This window comes from Magnolia sinica, chromosome 11, assembly GCF_029962835.1.
Source record: "Magnolia sinica isolate HGM2019 chromosome 11, MsV1, whole genome shotgun sequence".
Classification (NCBI taxonomy): Eukaryota; Viridiplantae; Streptophyta; class Magnoliopsida; order Magnoliales; family Magnoliaceae; genus Magnolia; species Magnolia sinica.
In genome coordinates, this window is record NC_080583.1 from 57,321,994 (window position 1) to 57,339,185 (window position 17,192).

The 17,192-nt window shown below is 42.1% G+C and overlaps 1 protein-coding gene across 2 annotated transcripts in view; it reads left to right on the forward strand.

The window, feature by feature from the left end:
- Positions 1-8,911, forward strand: part of LOC131219175 (SUMO-conjugating enzyme SCE1-like) — a 39,873-nt gene extending 30,962 nt beyond the window's left edge. The window contains exons 3-6 of one of the 2 annotated variants that reach the window (XR_009158032.1): positions 6,729-6,881; positions 6,992-7,105; positions 7,201-7,945; positions 8,681-8,911. Coding sequence is in view for 1 of the 2 variants with exons in the window: in XM_058214189.1 (XP_058070172.1) it covers positions 6,729-6,881; positions 6,992-7,105; positions 8,681-8,743 (330 nt within the window). In the remaining variant the exon portion in view is untranslated. The remainder of the gene's footprint in view (positions 1-6,728; positions 6,882-6,991; positions 7,106-7,200; positions 7,946-8,680) is intronic. The other variant, XM_058214189.1, reaches the window with a different exon arrangement.
- The last annotated feature ends 8,281 nt before the right edge of the window (positions 8,912-17,192 follow it).

Consider the following 17,192-nt stretch of genomic DNA (forward strand, 5'->3'; position numbering starts at 1 on the left):
GCGATAAGTATGTGATCGCATATGCGAGTATGCCATGGCATACTTTTTTGTGTAATAAGCATGTGATCACATATGCGAGTATGCAATGACATACTTTGTAAGTTGTTGTTGTTGGTTTTTTTTTTTTTTTTTTTTCTTTTTTTGTGTAAATTGTAAATTGTATTTATAAATTAAGTTGTAGTTTGTATGTTGTTCAAGTTATCAAGTTATCATTTATTAATAAAATTTCTATGTTCGAAGTTTTTAATAATTAATTCTCTCTTAAGTCTTAATATAACTTGTTGATTGTTTTGTTAAAATTTATGTAAACATAATATAAATATTTAAGTAATTAAGTGTTAACTAAATTTATAGATGGTCGAATAGTCTCAAACACTCGAACTACAATGGAATAGGTAAAAGAACCCAATCCAATCACTTGTAGTAATTAGGCAGGGTTTTTCCCATATTTTTTTTCCATATTCGAAAATAGGAAGTCAAAATGTATGATTGAGCATTCAAAACAGCAAAATCATTGATTACTAATTTCATTCTACTGATTACAAGGAATTCAAACAAGAGAGAACATTTCGAATCCACAAAAACTCACTGATTGACTTTCTGGCACCCCACACTCTCAGATCTTGATTTATGCAATCCGCACGCATATCCCCTTTTCTCTCCAAACAAATGAAAAAGGAATGGTCAAAATCTCCTTTGGTACAAGATCACAAAAAAAAATTTCAGAGAAAATTGTATTTTTTGGTTTTAGATTTTTTTTTTTTTTTCATAAGGGGTTGATGCAACTGAGGTATTGTCGATACATATTGCACGTATAGACAGTACTAGGAAGTTTATAAAAGGCAATATTTACAAAACATCTCAATGTATCAATATTTTGCGAAATGTCACATGATACCATAAATTTTGTATGCTTCAGGGTTGTTTTGTATCACTGAGGTACAATACTGATTCTGTCAGCTGATAGCATTGATAGTTAAATCACTGGTGGCAGGCTTCTCCTCCTTTAAAAAGTCAAGGCATTGCTATGGTCTGCATGCCATGATAAGTTGTTGACCATCTATCATCTTAAAATCGAGGTATTGGCTAGCCATTCTGAATGGCTGGTATATATGTGCTGCAGTAGCTAGGAAACTACGAACCATCTCTTTGTCCAATGTGAGGTTCCATCTAATATTTTTGGGCTGCTATCGTTCTCAAATTCGGTATGGTCTAGGTTCTTCTGGGAAAAGGTTTGTTACTTTGTTATGTTGTTGGAAGTTGGTCAGCAACAGCATGGGGTCCTACAGGCAGATTTTTTATTTTATTTTATTGAACATGGTAGTTTTTGCGGGGTTATGGTTGGTATGGTTTGATTGGAACATGAAAATTTTCAGCAAATCATATTCAGCTGGGTTGCTGATTAATAATTTTTTTTAGACTAATCATTATGTGGGTGAAGGATGATCTGAGGATAAAAGAGTTAATCAGTCAGCAGCTGGACTTGAATTAGGATGTGGTGTTGCTTCTTAGAAGCATTCTAAGCCAAATTTTGTTTGCGTTGATCCTTGTGTGGGTCATTTGAAGGCAAACTTTGATGGATCGTCATTTGGGAACCCTGTCCCAGTGGGAATCAGCCTTGTGATTCACAACCTCAATGATATTGTTATAGTTGAGTTCTCAGGGCCGGTTGACAGCACATACTCTAATCAAGCTGAAGCCGTTGCACTTTTGAGTGCATTTAAAACGGTGTGCAAATTCAATCTGCTGCCAGCGACTATTGAGGGAGACTCATGAAATGCTATAGCATGGGCTACCTTTGGGTCCAAATATTGGCAGCTGGCTGATATTCTTAAGGAAGCGAGAAACATTTTTTTGGGGATACGATATCTCATTTTCCAAGGTCCCCAACGAGGCAAAGAATACGGCGGAGGAGCTGGTGAAAAATGGCGCTGTGAGAGCTGATCTTATGATTATTGGCAGAAGATATTAAATAGTTGTATTGTGTGGTCAGGGCTGTTATACTGTCTGTTTATAGTTGTTTATATATAGAACCCCAATCTCTCTCTCTCTCTCTCTCTCTCTCTCTCAGGATGACAATGTATAAAAACCCCAAATGATACTAGAAGACAGGCACCTCATGAAACTAGATCGGACAACAAAATATAGAACAAAGATGTAAGGACCCAATGTCCAGACCCTTGAAAGATCAACAATAGAGCACCCACGGAAATCTGGCTGCATAAGCGCCCAAACTTTATTTTTCTAGATTTAGCCCAGTGTGGCTTTATCATTGTAAATCTGTCTACTCCTTTCCTTCCATAATCCCCAACGAACCCCTAAAAACACCTGATCCCATATGGTACTTTGCGATCTCTACGAGGTCCACATTGGCATCCTAGCAATAACTCCCCAAAGTATTTGTTAAAAGATCAAGATATCCCAAACCTCATCAAGAAAGCCCAATATCAGTTGACACCATACAATGAATAAACAAGCGATCAATTGTTTCCTCTTCCATTATATATATATATATATATATATATATATATATATATATATATATATATATATATATATATATATATATATATATAGTTGAATGCTCAGATGCGCACCAGTTCGCACGAAACTTGTGCGAACTTTTTGGAGAACTGATCATACGTGATGTGACTCCAAAATCTGAACAGTCCACGTGAAGCAGCACCCCATGAAACTCCCCGAGCTCAATTTTTACTTCGATCCAAAACTTTGGTGGGCCGTAAAAAATGAAAACAGTTTCTTCCCTTGATTTGCAATTCTCTTTGCTATGACCCACCAGAATTTTAGATCAGGGTGAAAATTTGTCCCTTGGGGTTTCATGGGATTCCGCATCACATGGACTATTCGGATTAGACGCCCATAACACGTCCGCAAAGGTGCGCACGTGTGTAGGTGAGCATGCCTACACACACACACACACTATGAGGCCGACCTCATGGGAAGCTTCCCATGAGGTTGAGCTCTGTGGGCCCCACCGGGATGTTTGACAGACATCCATCCCATTAATTAGATGCAACTTTCCATGGTGTGCCATGGGCTTAAAAATCAGGCCAATTCATGACTTAGGTGGGCCACACCATAGACAATAGTTGGGAGTGGATGCCTACTCATCGAAACCTTCTTGATTGTATATAGGGCCTAGTGAGATGTGATTTAGACATCCAACCCATCCATTGTGTGTCCCACTTGGATGAGGGTTGACACCAGATTTTAGGCCATTCCAAAACTCAGGTGGGCCCCACCAAATGCTTTTAGATGTTTTAGGCATGACTCATGGTTTCAGATGTGGGGTGGCCCACTCAAGTTTTGGATACAAGTATTTTTGGTCCATCCCATAAACTATTGGGGACCTACCAAATGCACGACGTGGATGTCCATCATATATCACGGTGGGGCCCATAGAGCTCGACCTCATGGGAAGCTCCTAACCATGAGATTGACCTCATGGGAGCTTCCCACGAGGTCAAGCTCTCTGAGATAGAGGTCGACCTCATGGGAGGGAGCTTCCCATGAGCTTAAGCTCTATGAGCCCTACTATGATGTGTCAGACATCTACCATCAATGAGATGCACCCTTTCATGGTGGGCCATGGGCCTATAAATCAAGCCAATCCATGGCTTAGGTGCACCACAAGACATGCAAGTAGAGAGTGGATGCCTACCCATTGAAACCCTCTCGATTGTTTATAGGGCCCATTGAGATGAGGTTAAGACATCCAACCCATCTGTTGTGTGTATTCCACTTGGATGAGGGGTCACCCAATTTCAGGCTAAACCAAAACTCATGTGGGCCCCACCAAGCAATCTTAGATGTTTTAGGCATGATTTCACATGGTTTTAGATGGTGTGGCCCACTTGGGTTTTGGATACAGCTAATTTTTGGGACATGCCATAACATAGAGGGGACCATCAAATGCACAGTGTGGATGTCTAACACGCATTATGGTGGGGCCCGTAGAGCTTAACCTCATGGGAACTGATCGTGAGGTTGACCTCATAGTAACTTTCTCCATATCACAGTAGCTTCCCATGTGGTCGAGCTCTATGGGCGCTAAAAGGTAGTATGAGGTTGAGCATCCACAACGTGATGTGTGTTGGGCATCCACATCGTGCATTTGGTGGGTCCCCTCTAGGTTATGGCATGTCCCAAAAATCAGCTGTATCTAGAACTCGGGTGGGCCACCATATGAAAACCATGTGAAATCATGCCTAACACATCTCAAAGCACTTGGTGGGGCCCACCTGAGTTTTGGAATGGCCTGAAATTTGGTGTGACCCCTCATCCAAGTGGAACACAATGTATGGGCTGGATGTCTGAACCACATCTTTGTGAGCCCTATAAACAATCAGGAAGTTTTCAATAGATGGGCATCCACTCTAAAATATTGTTTGTGGTGTGGCCCACTTAAGTCATGGATTGGCCTGATTGTAGGCCCACGGCCCACCATAGAAGGGTGCATATGGTTGATGGGGCAAGATGTCCGGCATACATCATGGTGGGGCCCATAGTACTCAACCTCATGGGAAGCTCCCATGAGATTGACCTCAAAGTATGTTTTATATATATATATATATATATATATATATATATATATGTTCCCCGTTCTGTGGCCCAACTGAATTTTTGGCCCCGGGGTTTTTTGAGGTGATGCAGAGGGAGAGATTGTTTATGCAAAAATAGGGTCAATCAACCATTTCATCCTTCTCTTTGTTAGGGACAGTCATGGATTGCTTCTGATTCTAACTAGTGAGAGATTGTTTTTGCGAAAGTAGGTCCAACCAACCATTTTATCCATCTGTTTGTTAGGTATGATCATGAAATTTCTTATGATTCTAAAGAATTAGTTTTGTTAGGCAATTGTAACCATCCCATCCATGGCTTGGAAAAAGGATGGCTATAGAAAGTAAGGCAAATCAAGAATTGATTGGATCATCCAATCAGTGCGATTTTTGCACAGTAGCCCGCAAAATGTCTTATGAACTTGCTGGACAGCCCAGATGGATCGATTGCACTGTCCAAGTGAACCCATGCAACTATGAGCACTTTTAACTAGTGCTCCGAAAACACTGGAGCATCCCTCTTTCCCTCCCTCCCTCCTGATAATGAATCAGGTATCAGAGGGGTTGTAGAGTGGAGTCTGGTGCCATTGGTCTTTTGTTTTTGCTGTTTTGTTCTTTTTGGTTCTTGGGTGAAGTGGCACCCTCCCTCCCTCCTTCCCGATGATGAATCAGGTATCCGAGGGGCTGTAGAGATGAGTCTGGTGCCTTTGTTCTTTTTGGTTCCTGTGAGAAGCGGCAATTTAATAGGGCTGAAACTTATGGAAATTAAACTAGGGGCCATCGTTCACTTGGGTGCTAGCTTTAATCTGAAATGATATCATAATGCATTCCCGTTCTTCATCTGTTACCTTTAATTAGGTCCCGAGAGAAGCCGATTTGTAATGCTGATTCCCTTGCAGGATGGAGTGCATAGAGATAATATTTGTACGTGGGACTCATATCCATTGCCCTGATGGATTCTGTTTTCTTTCTTTTTCTTTTTTGCTCTAATAAAATTTTGAGTTATTCATAAAAAATGATAATGATGATGATGGTGGCAGCAGTGTTGTTGTTGTTGTCGGATGATGGTGGTGGTGGTGGTGATGACGATGGTGATCCCTAGATGAAGATGATGGGGATGCCTGGATGATGACGATGATGGTGATGATTCTCGAACAATGATGCCTAGATAGGGCCATTAACAGGCTTGGGGTTGGCTTCAGCCCTCTTTTTGAACTGGTAAGGCTGGGCTTGATTGGTCAGCCCTATTCCAAATTTTTTACTTCCCTTGCCTTGGGCCTGGACCATTGATAGCTCTATGCCCGAATGATGATGATGCTATTAGATGCAGTATGATTTGAGGCCCATCATATATGTTCATCATTCTCATCATCTACTTTCTTTCATAAGATGATTTTTTCCAGACATTGACATCCAAATGAGTTGTAAGAGAAGACAAGACAACAACTGTTATCCAAACAACATTTCCAGATAAAATCAGCCTTCGCGAACTGATATTTTAGATGACTGCTATCAGTACCTGTTTCCAAAAAAGAAAAGAAACAAAAAAAATAAGAGATGAAAGAAAAGAAAAAATAGAAGATATCAATTCACCACTGTCATTTGAACATGCCCTAAAGCTTTCGTCTAAAAGCCATGTTCACATGCTAGGTTCCTCCTGAAATGAGTAGCATGAATATGGTTTTACTGGGAAACTGTTCTGTTGGATGTAGACAGGGAGAATAGTGGGGGTTTATGATGTTGCTCTATGAAAAGATTAGAAGGGACTAACTGTTGAAATTGTGGTAAAACATTGAAGGGTCTCTTTTATGTGTACTTCCCCCTTATGTTGGACTGAAGATTCTAGGCTAGGTTTGGAGAAGCGATTTATGCACCATTTACGGTGCAGGGGACACAGCAGTAGGATAATTATCTTTGTTTCTTTACAGTCGTAAAGGTATTTCTAATAGAGGCCATGCTTTTTGGATAGTGTTCTTACAGTTTCCCTTTTTGTAAATCTTAACTTTTGAAGAGGTAACCTTTTTTTTTTTCATTTCTTCATTTAAAGAGTAAAAGGGTAGTCAAAATATCTGTCCCACCTGCTGTTATTGTCATATCTTCTTCATATGGAGTTTTTAAAGGAAATCAATTGCTTACTAATGCTTGCAGACTGACTGGGAGGGTGGTTTTTTCCCTATTACACTTCACTTCAGTGAGGACTATCCAAGTAAACCCCCAAAGTGCAAGTTCCCACAAGGTTTCTTCCATCCTAATGTCTACCCATCTGGAACGGTTTGCCTATCAATTCTCAATGAGGACAGTGTGAGTATACTTTTGTAATGACAACATAAAAACAGTCTTATGTCAATAATCTCTATAAGCAAAAGGAATTGAGTTTCAGCCTCGGTTGCATGCACATTTTTGTTTATCAGGGATGGAGACCAGCCATTACAGTGAAACAAATCCTTGTTGGCATACAGGACTTGCTTGATCAGCCCAATCCTGCCGACCCTGCCCAGACAGATGGATATCAACTGTTTATCCAGGTATCACCCCTTGAGTTTTAAATGCATGCTTAATCTACTTTCTTTCGCCAAGCAATGTTTTTATTTTTTCTTGAACATTGATGATTTTATTGCAGGGAGGCCAAAGGCCTAAAGATATACAAGAAAAGACAAAAAGGACGAGAAAAACCAAAACAACAAATCTGCCCAACTATCACAGAACTGATCTGCCACATTGCCTAAGATTCGATAGCCTATTACCTGACCAGCTCTTTTGCCAAATTGCCACCCTCCACTAGAGATCTTTACCGATTCCTGAAACATCAATTATTCCTTTCCAACCATAGGACCAAAATCCCAGCCAGCAAACAAATGCGCTATTTCTTCTTCTCTGAAACATCGATTATTCCTTTCAACCATAGGACCAAAATCCCAGCCAGCAAACAAATACGCCATATATTCTTCCCTGAAACATCGATCATTCCTTCGCAGACATTGATTATTCCTTTCGCCAAGCAATGTTGGTAACTAAAATGAAAGGATCCTTTGGAGATGGGAAATTCAATCCCCTTGAGTGCGATTCTGTCTTAGTATACAACTAGAAACCTATTGGTTACATCCACTCCCCATGCGACATGCTTGTAGATAGAACTTTTTGAACACAACTATCTCCCAAGGGTGTTTGAGCTTGTACAAATGGACTATTTTGCTGTACTATCTGTGCTTTGTCAAACACCTTCCGGACAAGCACGTCTCTTGTGTACACATTAGGCATGTTGGCACGTCTGGACATGCGACATGCTTGTAGATTAATGCTGGCATGTGGTTGCACGGTGGCACATATGGCACTTGTACATGTGGGGTGCTTGAGGGTCCAATGTGGTACGTGGTGTGGTTGAAGATGAGCGGTCTCACTTTTGGCGCATTCACATGTAGCACATTTGCCATGCATGTGTACGGAATATCGCTGCTGTGTATTTTATGGGAAAGGGGCTAAAACCATGTTTGTCTGGACCACATTAGCGCCTGGTGTTTTGGACAGCCTTTGCTTTTATAGGAATTAGTGCCACTGTTGGAGTAAATGGTTGCTGACAAACCATGGACGTGCCCTGTCTGGGTAAGGCAGTCCGATTGGAACTTTTTCAGTAACCAATGGCTCCTAAGAGTTGTATGGAATTATCAGGAAATGTACTGTTACCTTGTGCACATGGTTTTGCATATGCAAAAACTGTTTCAGTGATCCAAGCCATTTATATGATGGGTCTCATGCTTGATGGGGATCAGAAAACAAATCTCCCAGAGTTAAATATTGTAACCATTAGATCACTAAACTATTTTTCTTTGATATGGACCATTGATCTGCTGTACTTTTTCCTGTTTATCATTGGTTAAAGGTTAGAATCCTTCCAATCTTGAAGATTTTGGGGGCAGTCCTCAACAACTGTCCACAGCTTGGATCACTGAGCAGTGGATCCACGCACCTTCCCGCAAACTGTACCTTTGCTGATGAGCAGCAACCTATAATTCCTATGCAACTAAACTAAATTAGCTATTTTTCATTACATACTCTTACCGTTTACACTGTTGCTATGTAATTTAATTATGATGAATGTGCAGGAACCGGCTGAGTACAAAAGAAGGGTCCGACAGCAGGCCAAACAATACCCGCCTCTCATCTAGAGTTAGCTCGCTTGAGTCAAACATTGGGAACCCATCGAATGTCAGGATATTCTTCACCCCTGTGGAATTGTGTTTGAATGCTTGTAAAATCCGCAACCTTGTCATTGGACTTTGACTTTGAATCGGTCTTCATTTGCTAGAGACTGGAAGTAGGCATACTCTGGTTCATATGATTAGGCTCTATCAACAGAAGAATGATCCTGGTGTTTCTAATGCTGTTTTGGATCTGATGCCAAAACAGGCTTATCAGTGGAGGGGAATTGGCGTCTGTTCCTTTCCAAACCCGCATAAATTAACTAAATTACTGACAATTTGAATTACTTGTATCCTGCGTATGCAAGTGCCAAAGTAATCTCTAAGTGCCCATGAATCGTCCATCACGCCCTGCCAGAGTATCAGTCTTTCTCATAATCTAATATGTCAATAAACCATCCTCGTCGTTGTCATCATGTGTGCAGTGTCGATGGGATGGCAACGCAGCATTATAGAAAACAAGAGATAAGAACCTGAACTTCAAGAATCAATCAATCAACCTGATCCACTCCCTTGTCTTCAGAGCACTACTGGGCTACCACTACAACGATCTATGCATTCATGCATGTCTTATGTATGTTGATCCCAAAACCAAATAGAAGGGTGGATGTTGGTTGTTGATCTTGATAAACGGCACATTGGTGAAATTGCTGCCTTGCCGGTTATTTTGTTTGTGATCAGCTCCATAAACCAGAATGACCCAGACCTCGTGGCTGTGATCACCTTATAACCATGATTATTATGAGATCAATGAAGGGGAAGAAGAATACTAGTTTGGATGGAAATCTTGGAAGCGTTGAGCTGGGCCTATCAGCTGGATGTTGAGTGAATGGGACTGGGACGGAGGGAAAAGGCCAGTCGGGTGGAATCCTTAAAAGTATTGAGTTGGGCCTTCAAGTGGGCCGCTGAGGGGAGGGAGAATACCGGTTGGGTTGAATCCTTGGAAGTTCCAAAGGTGGGCCTTGCAGTGGGCTGATGAGTTGAATGCTGGAACGCAGGTGCAGTTGTCAGAGTAAAACTATGGTCTGCTACGCCCCTCAGTGAAATCAAAATCCTTCTGTGGGCGGTGGGGATTGTCTTACCAAAGGGCTGGACGAAGATTCAAGTGGTTTGTTTTCGTCAGATTATTTGGAGACGTAGCAAAACAAGCCATTACTGAGATCGCTAATGCTGTGGGGTGGAAAAATGTTGAGAGTTCAGAGGGCCCATTATGGCCCAAAGGTGGCAACGAAATTGAAAAGGTACCTTGCAGCTGGTAATGGAAATCGATTTAATACGTTCTCATCTGCATGTCATGGAAATCAAAATAACGTCCTTGTATGATATTGCAGATGGCGAAGGTGCATTCCTTCTGATATAGAGAGAAGGCAGGTCATGTAAATCCTTATCTGTCTAAAACTTCACAATTGATAATTGAACATGGATAATCCATCATGTAAGGTTGTCATGTACCGGGTGACTGTTCAAACAGTACGGTTACATCTCGATCATTTTGAGTGGTTGCTCTATATTATTAGTAGGTGAAGGTGCACATCGTCTAATCATGGCACATCAGAGGCGATCACGAAGGAATGGTTACCAAATCACAATTCATATGAAGCATATACTTCATATAGTTGATTAATTAATGGATATCTTAAGGCGCTAAACATTGATGATGACTCGTTGTATTGTTAGGGTGACACCTGAAGGCTGTCTGCGGTGATGGTCAAAATTGATGATTTTAATCACTAATTGATCAATGAAATCCCCAAATTGGTGAGCAACTTAGTGGCAAATCAACCGCATTCGAGTTTTGTGATGTAACCATTTGGTCGGCTTAGCAAAGGGAGTACAAACCTGGAAAATCAAAGAACATTGTTAAGGAATCTTGACATTTCTTGATACAGCGAATATTTGGGTACTATGCTCCAAGAGTGTAGAGTATAAAGTAATCATCTTCTGTTGGTTTTTAAGCCATGGCGAGTTGGTTAGAGACGGTCTTGGCTTTAAGAAGGTATTCTGTCATGTTGGTGGATTCATTTTTCATTTGGTGAAGTTGAAGTTGGAGTTGTATGATTTGAGCTTTCGAATGGCCCACATGAATTGCATCAAGGTGAATCCATACTTCTTATGATGTGGACAAACCAACGATCTGGATGTAAACTTCTTCGGTTTGAGAGGATATGATACAGCTTAAATGGAGCTGGTCTACTAATGCCATTCAATGTTCTTTGGGTTGATCTCAGGGGACTAATCATTTTCAAAGACAAATTGAGGTGGACATGGGTGTGAACCATCCACATGTCCCACGAGGTCATATACTCGAAGGAGTGGTAAAAACTGAGAATACCATACCAGCTAGTTACTTGGCAAGAGTTTGATTTGAATATTGATGTAGAGTGGGTCGCGGACAATTTCATGGCCAAGATGGATAAGAGAAGGCTTGATTGGAGGCGGAAGTGATCCGGACCCGTCAAAATCTTAAAATAGGTATATCTCACATATATGATTTTGGGGTAGGAGAAGCTACTTTAGCCAACCAACCCTGCTATTCCGGATTACCCATGCGGAATTTACGAGATTCCATCACATCAATGGTCAAAAGTACTTTTTAATTCCTTTTTACTATTTGTAGTAAGTTTTAGTTCGATCATAACTTTTGATCCATTGAGTTTTAGGAGTTGTGTCCAACATGAGAAGTGCTTAGAAAAATTAGGAGAATAACATGGTAAAGCTAAATAGGACCCTTACTATTTTTGGTTGAAAGCCATGAGGTCTAGTAGAAATCATGACCGCCTATAAATAGTAAGTTTACTATTTATAGTAAGTCACAATTTTAGAGAGTTTGAGTTGGAATTTGATTCTGAAACTTCTTCCAAGGGTTCATATCATTATTTAAGGGATTGTAAACTCATTTATTTTTATTATCATCAATCAATTTATTTATGATTTTTTTAGAATTTATTTCTATTTTCTCTCTCATGGATTTGAGGAATCTCTGTGAGGAGTCTAGAGAATTGCGGATTCAGAGTAATTATCCCTTGAGGAAGACGGTGCTCGACCTTATCACGTCCATCCCTGCGTCAGTTTGTAATCAGAGCAAGACTTTCTCTTCAGATTTATGCCTTTTAATGATGAGTTAGGCAAAAATCTCATAGACGGTGCTCCATGGAATCATCTTTTAACCGTGACGACTTTCGAAGAAGTGCATAGAGAGAATTAGCAAGTCATATAAGGGTTACAGGTTGCCATCGATCGCATGACGGAGGTCCTATGGCAACTCTGTGTTTATGGCGGTGATTCGCCCCTAGTAGAGGTACTGAGACTTGTAATTGTACAGATAACAGGATAATGCCGGCAGTGAACCACAAGATCATTCCTAAGGAGGGGGGATCTAGCGATGAGGAGGTGGGATCCAGCGATGAGGAGGTCAACGACATGATTCTCCAATATTCCGGAGAAGGCGGTTATTGAGCAAATTGGGCAGATCGAGAATTCAGGATGATGGTCGATCTTCTTAACTTCAATGGCCAATTTCACATTGAGGATTTCCTCGATTGACTCTTTAAAGTTGAGCGATTCTTCGACTATATGGAAATCCCTAAAGCGAATAAGGTCAAGCTTGTGGCCTACAAGTTGAAGGGCAGAGTTTCAGCTTGGTGAGAGCAACTGCAACTCACACAGATGAGACAGACGAAAGCACCTATTCGCAAATGGCAGCAGATAAAGTAGATGTTATGCGCACGATTACTCCCTAGCGACTAAGATCAAGTCCTATTCTAACAATACCAAAATTGTCGGTAGGGTAGTTAGTCAGTGAAAAATTATGCGGAAGAATCCCACCGCCTGGAAGCACGTAATGATTTTGTTGAAACTTAATCACAACAAGTCTCCCGATTCAGGATCGGGTCTAGATATAGCCCGTGTAGAAGATGAATGATGCAATAAAGTTGGCTACCCGAGTGGAAGCGCAGCTTGAGTGTCCCAACACATGGACCTATCCTACCACCAGGGCCGCCGCAGTGGGTCCATGCTAGGGAGCTTCACAGCCTGAAGGGAAAGAACCTGTAGGAGCACGCACTCAATCTCTTATACTTGCAAACTGAGATTAAGGAAGTGGGTGAGTTATGCCCTAAAGAGGCGTAATGACTGCTGCTGGTTCGAGCAGGATCCTGAACCCCTACGGTCGGCTAAGACCCGACAATTGCTATCGTTGTGGCCAATCGGGTCACCTATTAAACACTTTTACATAGTGACAAGTGGCGAACCTTACCATCAATGATGGTAGTGCTGAAAATGCCATGTTAGTGCACTGATTTTTGCACCATATTTGTCAATCATGTGAGTCGTTGTGCCATATAGTCGGTTGAGCCTTTGGAAAGTGAAGACCGAAGACACAAGCAAAGACGAATCATCAAGGAGCATATAACAAGTAAATGAAGTGCCTTGGTGACCCTGAACCTTGATCCAAAATAACCTTAGACCTCTAGATTGTCACGCCCCAAACTCTGAAACCGGGCTCACAAAATTTCCGATCGCTGACTCCGGTGCCGACGGCCTTCGTAGTACCCCATTCTCGGTTCCCAGCGTCCATACGCCAGGTTCCGATCCTGAGATCCTACAAGGAGGATTTTCCAACATACATTTAACTCGTAATAAGCATAACCACAAGATTACCCAAATCACAAAGGCAACATCATCATCACATATCCACTAATATAAGTAGTTGAGTACAATGCTAAAAAGAGAATTACATAAATTGAAAATCAAGCTCCAGAAGACCACTGCACGCACCAAGCTCAACACTGCTGCAACCTAACATCACCTGCACGCATCTATCGTGCATAAGCTTATAGAAAACTTAGAGGGTGGTGTAAGTGTGTTCACAAGATAAGTGCCAAGTATTCAATACAATGCCGTCATCATACAATACCAGAAATACTGATATTCCATAAATCGTATAATATCGGAATAAGTAGAAATACTGACAAGATCATGAATTATCAGAGCAAGCAGAAATACTGACAAGATCAGAATTTTCAGAGTAAACAGAAGTACTGACAAGATCATAAATCACATGATAACAGAGTAAGCAAAAATATCGACAAGTCCATGAGTCATGTAATATTAAAATACACAATACAAATCAACTATGCAAATGAGGAGTCATAGAGAGCCAAATATCAAATGCAGAGGATGCAATGCAATATACATTCTTGATGAATAACACAAATCACGTTAGCCGTACCATATGTCGCGGATGTAATGCAACATGCGGTGCGAATGGAATGACCATGCCAGAGTGTGAAGTTAGGATGGTAGTACGTAGTATCGCAGGCTATGGGGTCCATTACAATGGACTTCTATCCAAACTAGTCCCATACCTAATTTTGGATAGTCAGACTCAATGTGGCAAACTCCTGATCTTAGGTTAGTCGCACGCCCCAACCAAAATCTTGGCCATTGCGAAGGTACACGTAACAGATAGTTGCGCACCACCAACCCGAATGGATAGTAAATGAATGAATGAATGAATGAGTATGCATCTCCTGCTTAATAAGTCCACATATCAGTACAGTTCATCTCTAGGATTATCACCGGGGTTTAGTACACTCCAAATGGCACTGCTCCTCTCCCAGTAGCACAGTCCAAGTGAGCGTAAGAAACCTCACATCCGCCTGGCCAATAGTTTGCCAATACCTATCCGGCACGTCGATAGCGGACCCATTTATGAGCTGGTCAAACTCAGCCTAGTTATGCTCCCTACGCTCGGGTGGGTAAGGCCACACCCCCTCCCAACCGACCACGATACAGTGAGAGATGCGACCTCCTGATATTCGGCACTCGGGCGCTCATGTATCCACTCAGTTTCGACGTTGGGGCGTCTCCTGGCCTCGGAGGTTTAAGGACTTTCACCCATGGGCATCCAAAGTGCCCAGATGTTCGAACCAAATATTTTCGGTGTCCCATCTAGCCATCCACGACAAGCTTGTGGAGGTCATAGCCGTGATGTCGCTAGGGCATACAATAATCACAATCACACATTGCAAGATGCATGAGTCATGTAGTCCAATCATGCATCAATCCTGCACATACCGTGCGCTCATGTGAGATAACTCCACCTATCAGGTAGTCCCATAAACCATCTGCCCAATGGCACATACAATGGTCAATGACATCTCATAACAAACATGCAGATGATGCTTATGGGCATGTATTATGATGCTATGCTGTCTCATAATCGGCATTGATAATTTGCCTAACGAGGCCTGAGGGAAAGTTACAATGTGGACCTTTAACCATCTTTGCCCATCAATGTGGACATTCAACCAACATTGCTCCCAAGGAGTGGTTCACATATGACCGAACATATAGTGGGCCCATAGCCTCACACAAGGGCCTAATATACACTATCATGGGCCTCATGCAAGGGTTGCATGCACATCACTATGGGACACATCACATGAGCCTCGAATACATCACGATGGGCCTCGCTCATGGGCCTCATATACTCCACAGGTGGGCCCTGCACATGGGCCTCAGATACGCCAAGTGGGCCTCATCAACGGGTCTGATATACACCACATATGGGCCTCACACACAACAGGTGGGTTGCATCAATGGGCCGCACTATGGGCCTCATACAATCAAGTGGGTTGCATTAATGGGCCGCACTAACGGGCCTCATACAATCAAGTGGGTTGCATCAATGGGCCACACTAATGGGCCTCATACAATCAAGTGGGTTGCATCAATGGGCCGCACTAATGGGCCTTATAAAATCAGTGGGTTGCATCAATGGGCTGCACTAATGGGCCTCATAGATGGGCTATAAATAATCAAGGTGGGCCTCACAGATGGGCCACAAGTATATCAAAGTGGGCCTCATCACATAGACCTCACATGCATCACATTAGTCCTCACACAAGGCCACATGTAACATCATAATGGTCCCCATATATGGGCCGCATGTACATTACAATGGACCATATCCCATGGGCCCTAAACACATCGTAATGGGCCACATCCCATGGGCCTCGAATACACCACATTGGGCTACATACCATGGGTCTTAAATATATCACAATGGGCCTCGTACCTGGGCCATCAATAAATCACAATGGGTGGGCCCTACACATGGGCCTAATACACATCACAGGTGGGCCCTGTACATGGGCCTCATACACAACAAGTTGGGCCTATCAATGGGCTCTAGGGAGAGTCATAATTCGGACATTTAATCAACATTATCCTTACAATGTGGACGTCAAACCATCATTGCTCCCAAGGCATAGCTTGCTATAAACATCATTACATAAACCATGGTGGAATCACACATTGCAATGGGCCTTATGTACATCCTATTGGGCCTTGACCCAAGGGCTCCAAATACATCAAATGGGCCTCATATATATCAAAGTGGGCCTCACACAGCAGGCTGCATGTGTCACATCGGGTCTAGTCAAATGGGCCGAGACAATGGGCCGAATTAACTGGGCCAAATCGAATGGGCCAAGTTGAATGGGACGAGTCAAATACATCAAATGGGCCGCAGCACGTGGGCCTCATATATATCAAAGTGGGCCTCAATAACGGGCCACAAATACATCAAGATGGGCCTATTCACATGCCCAAGAAGGATCATATTGAAGGATTATTTAGGCCATACCACAAATAGCATTGGAGATAACGACTTTCACTGTTAAACAATTCACAAGGCCCACTATAAAGTTTATTTTCCAACCAATCTAATCATAAAGTCATAAAGACCTGGAATAAGAGGGAAAACAAATTCCCTATTGATCCAGAACTTCTATGACCCAAATGGGTTTCCATGATAGACGTTCAATCGTCCACTATTATGTGGTGTGGTCCACTTGATCAATGGCCGGATACATCAAGGTGTGGCCTGCCTTAATGTATTAGAGATCCAACCTATTCATAAACTAACATAGTGATAGATGAAGTGGAAACACATATCAGCTTAATAGGAAAATATTGTGGCCTTAGAAATTTTTAATGGAGGATGTCAATGTCCCCATTGGTGCAATGGTGGGGTCTACTTGAACCATGGATCTGACTCATTCTTAGCCTCAAGCCTGTAAGACAAGCTTGCCAAATGGTGGACGGTTTGGATGCAGCACATGCATCATGGTGGGTCCTACACGTGGGGTGCACACGTCACCAAAGTGGGCTCCACAGAAGCTGTGTCAGCAGCAGCTATAGGGCTGGTGTGCAGTACACCAGCCACTCCAACTCCCTTCACAAGTGGGTCCCACGTGGGGCCCACCACAATGTTTATTTTCCATCCAATCCGTTGATAAGGTCACACGGACCTGGGTGAAATGGAAAAACAAATTTCATATTAGATCCAAAACTTCTGTGATACCCAAAAGGGTTTCAATGGCAGACGTTCAAACCATTGTTTCCTGTG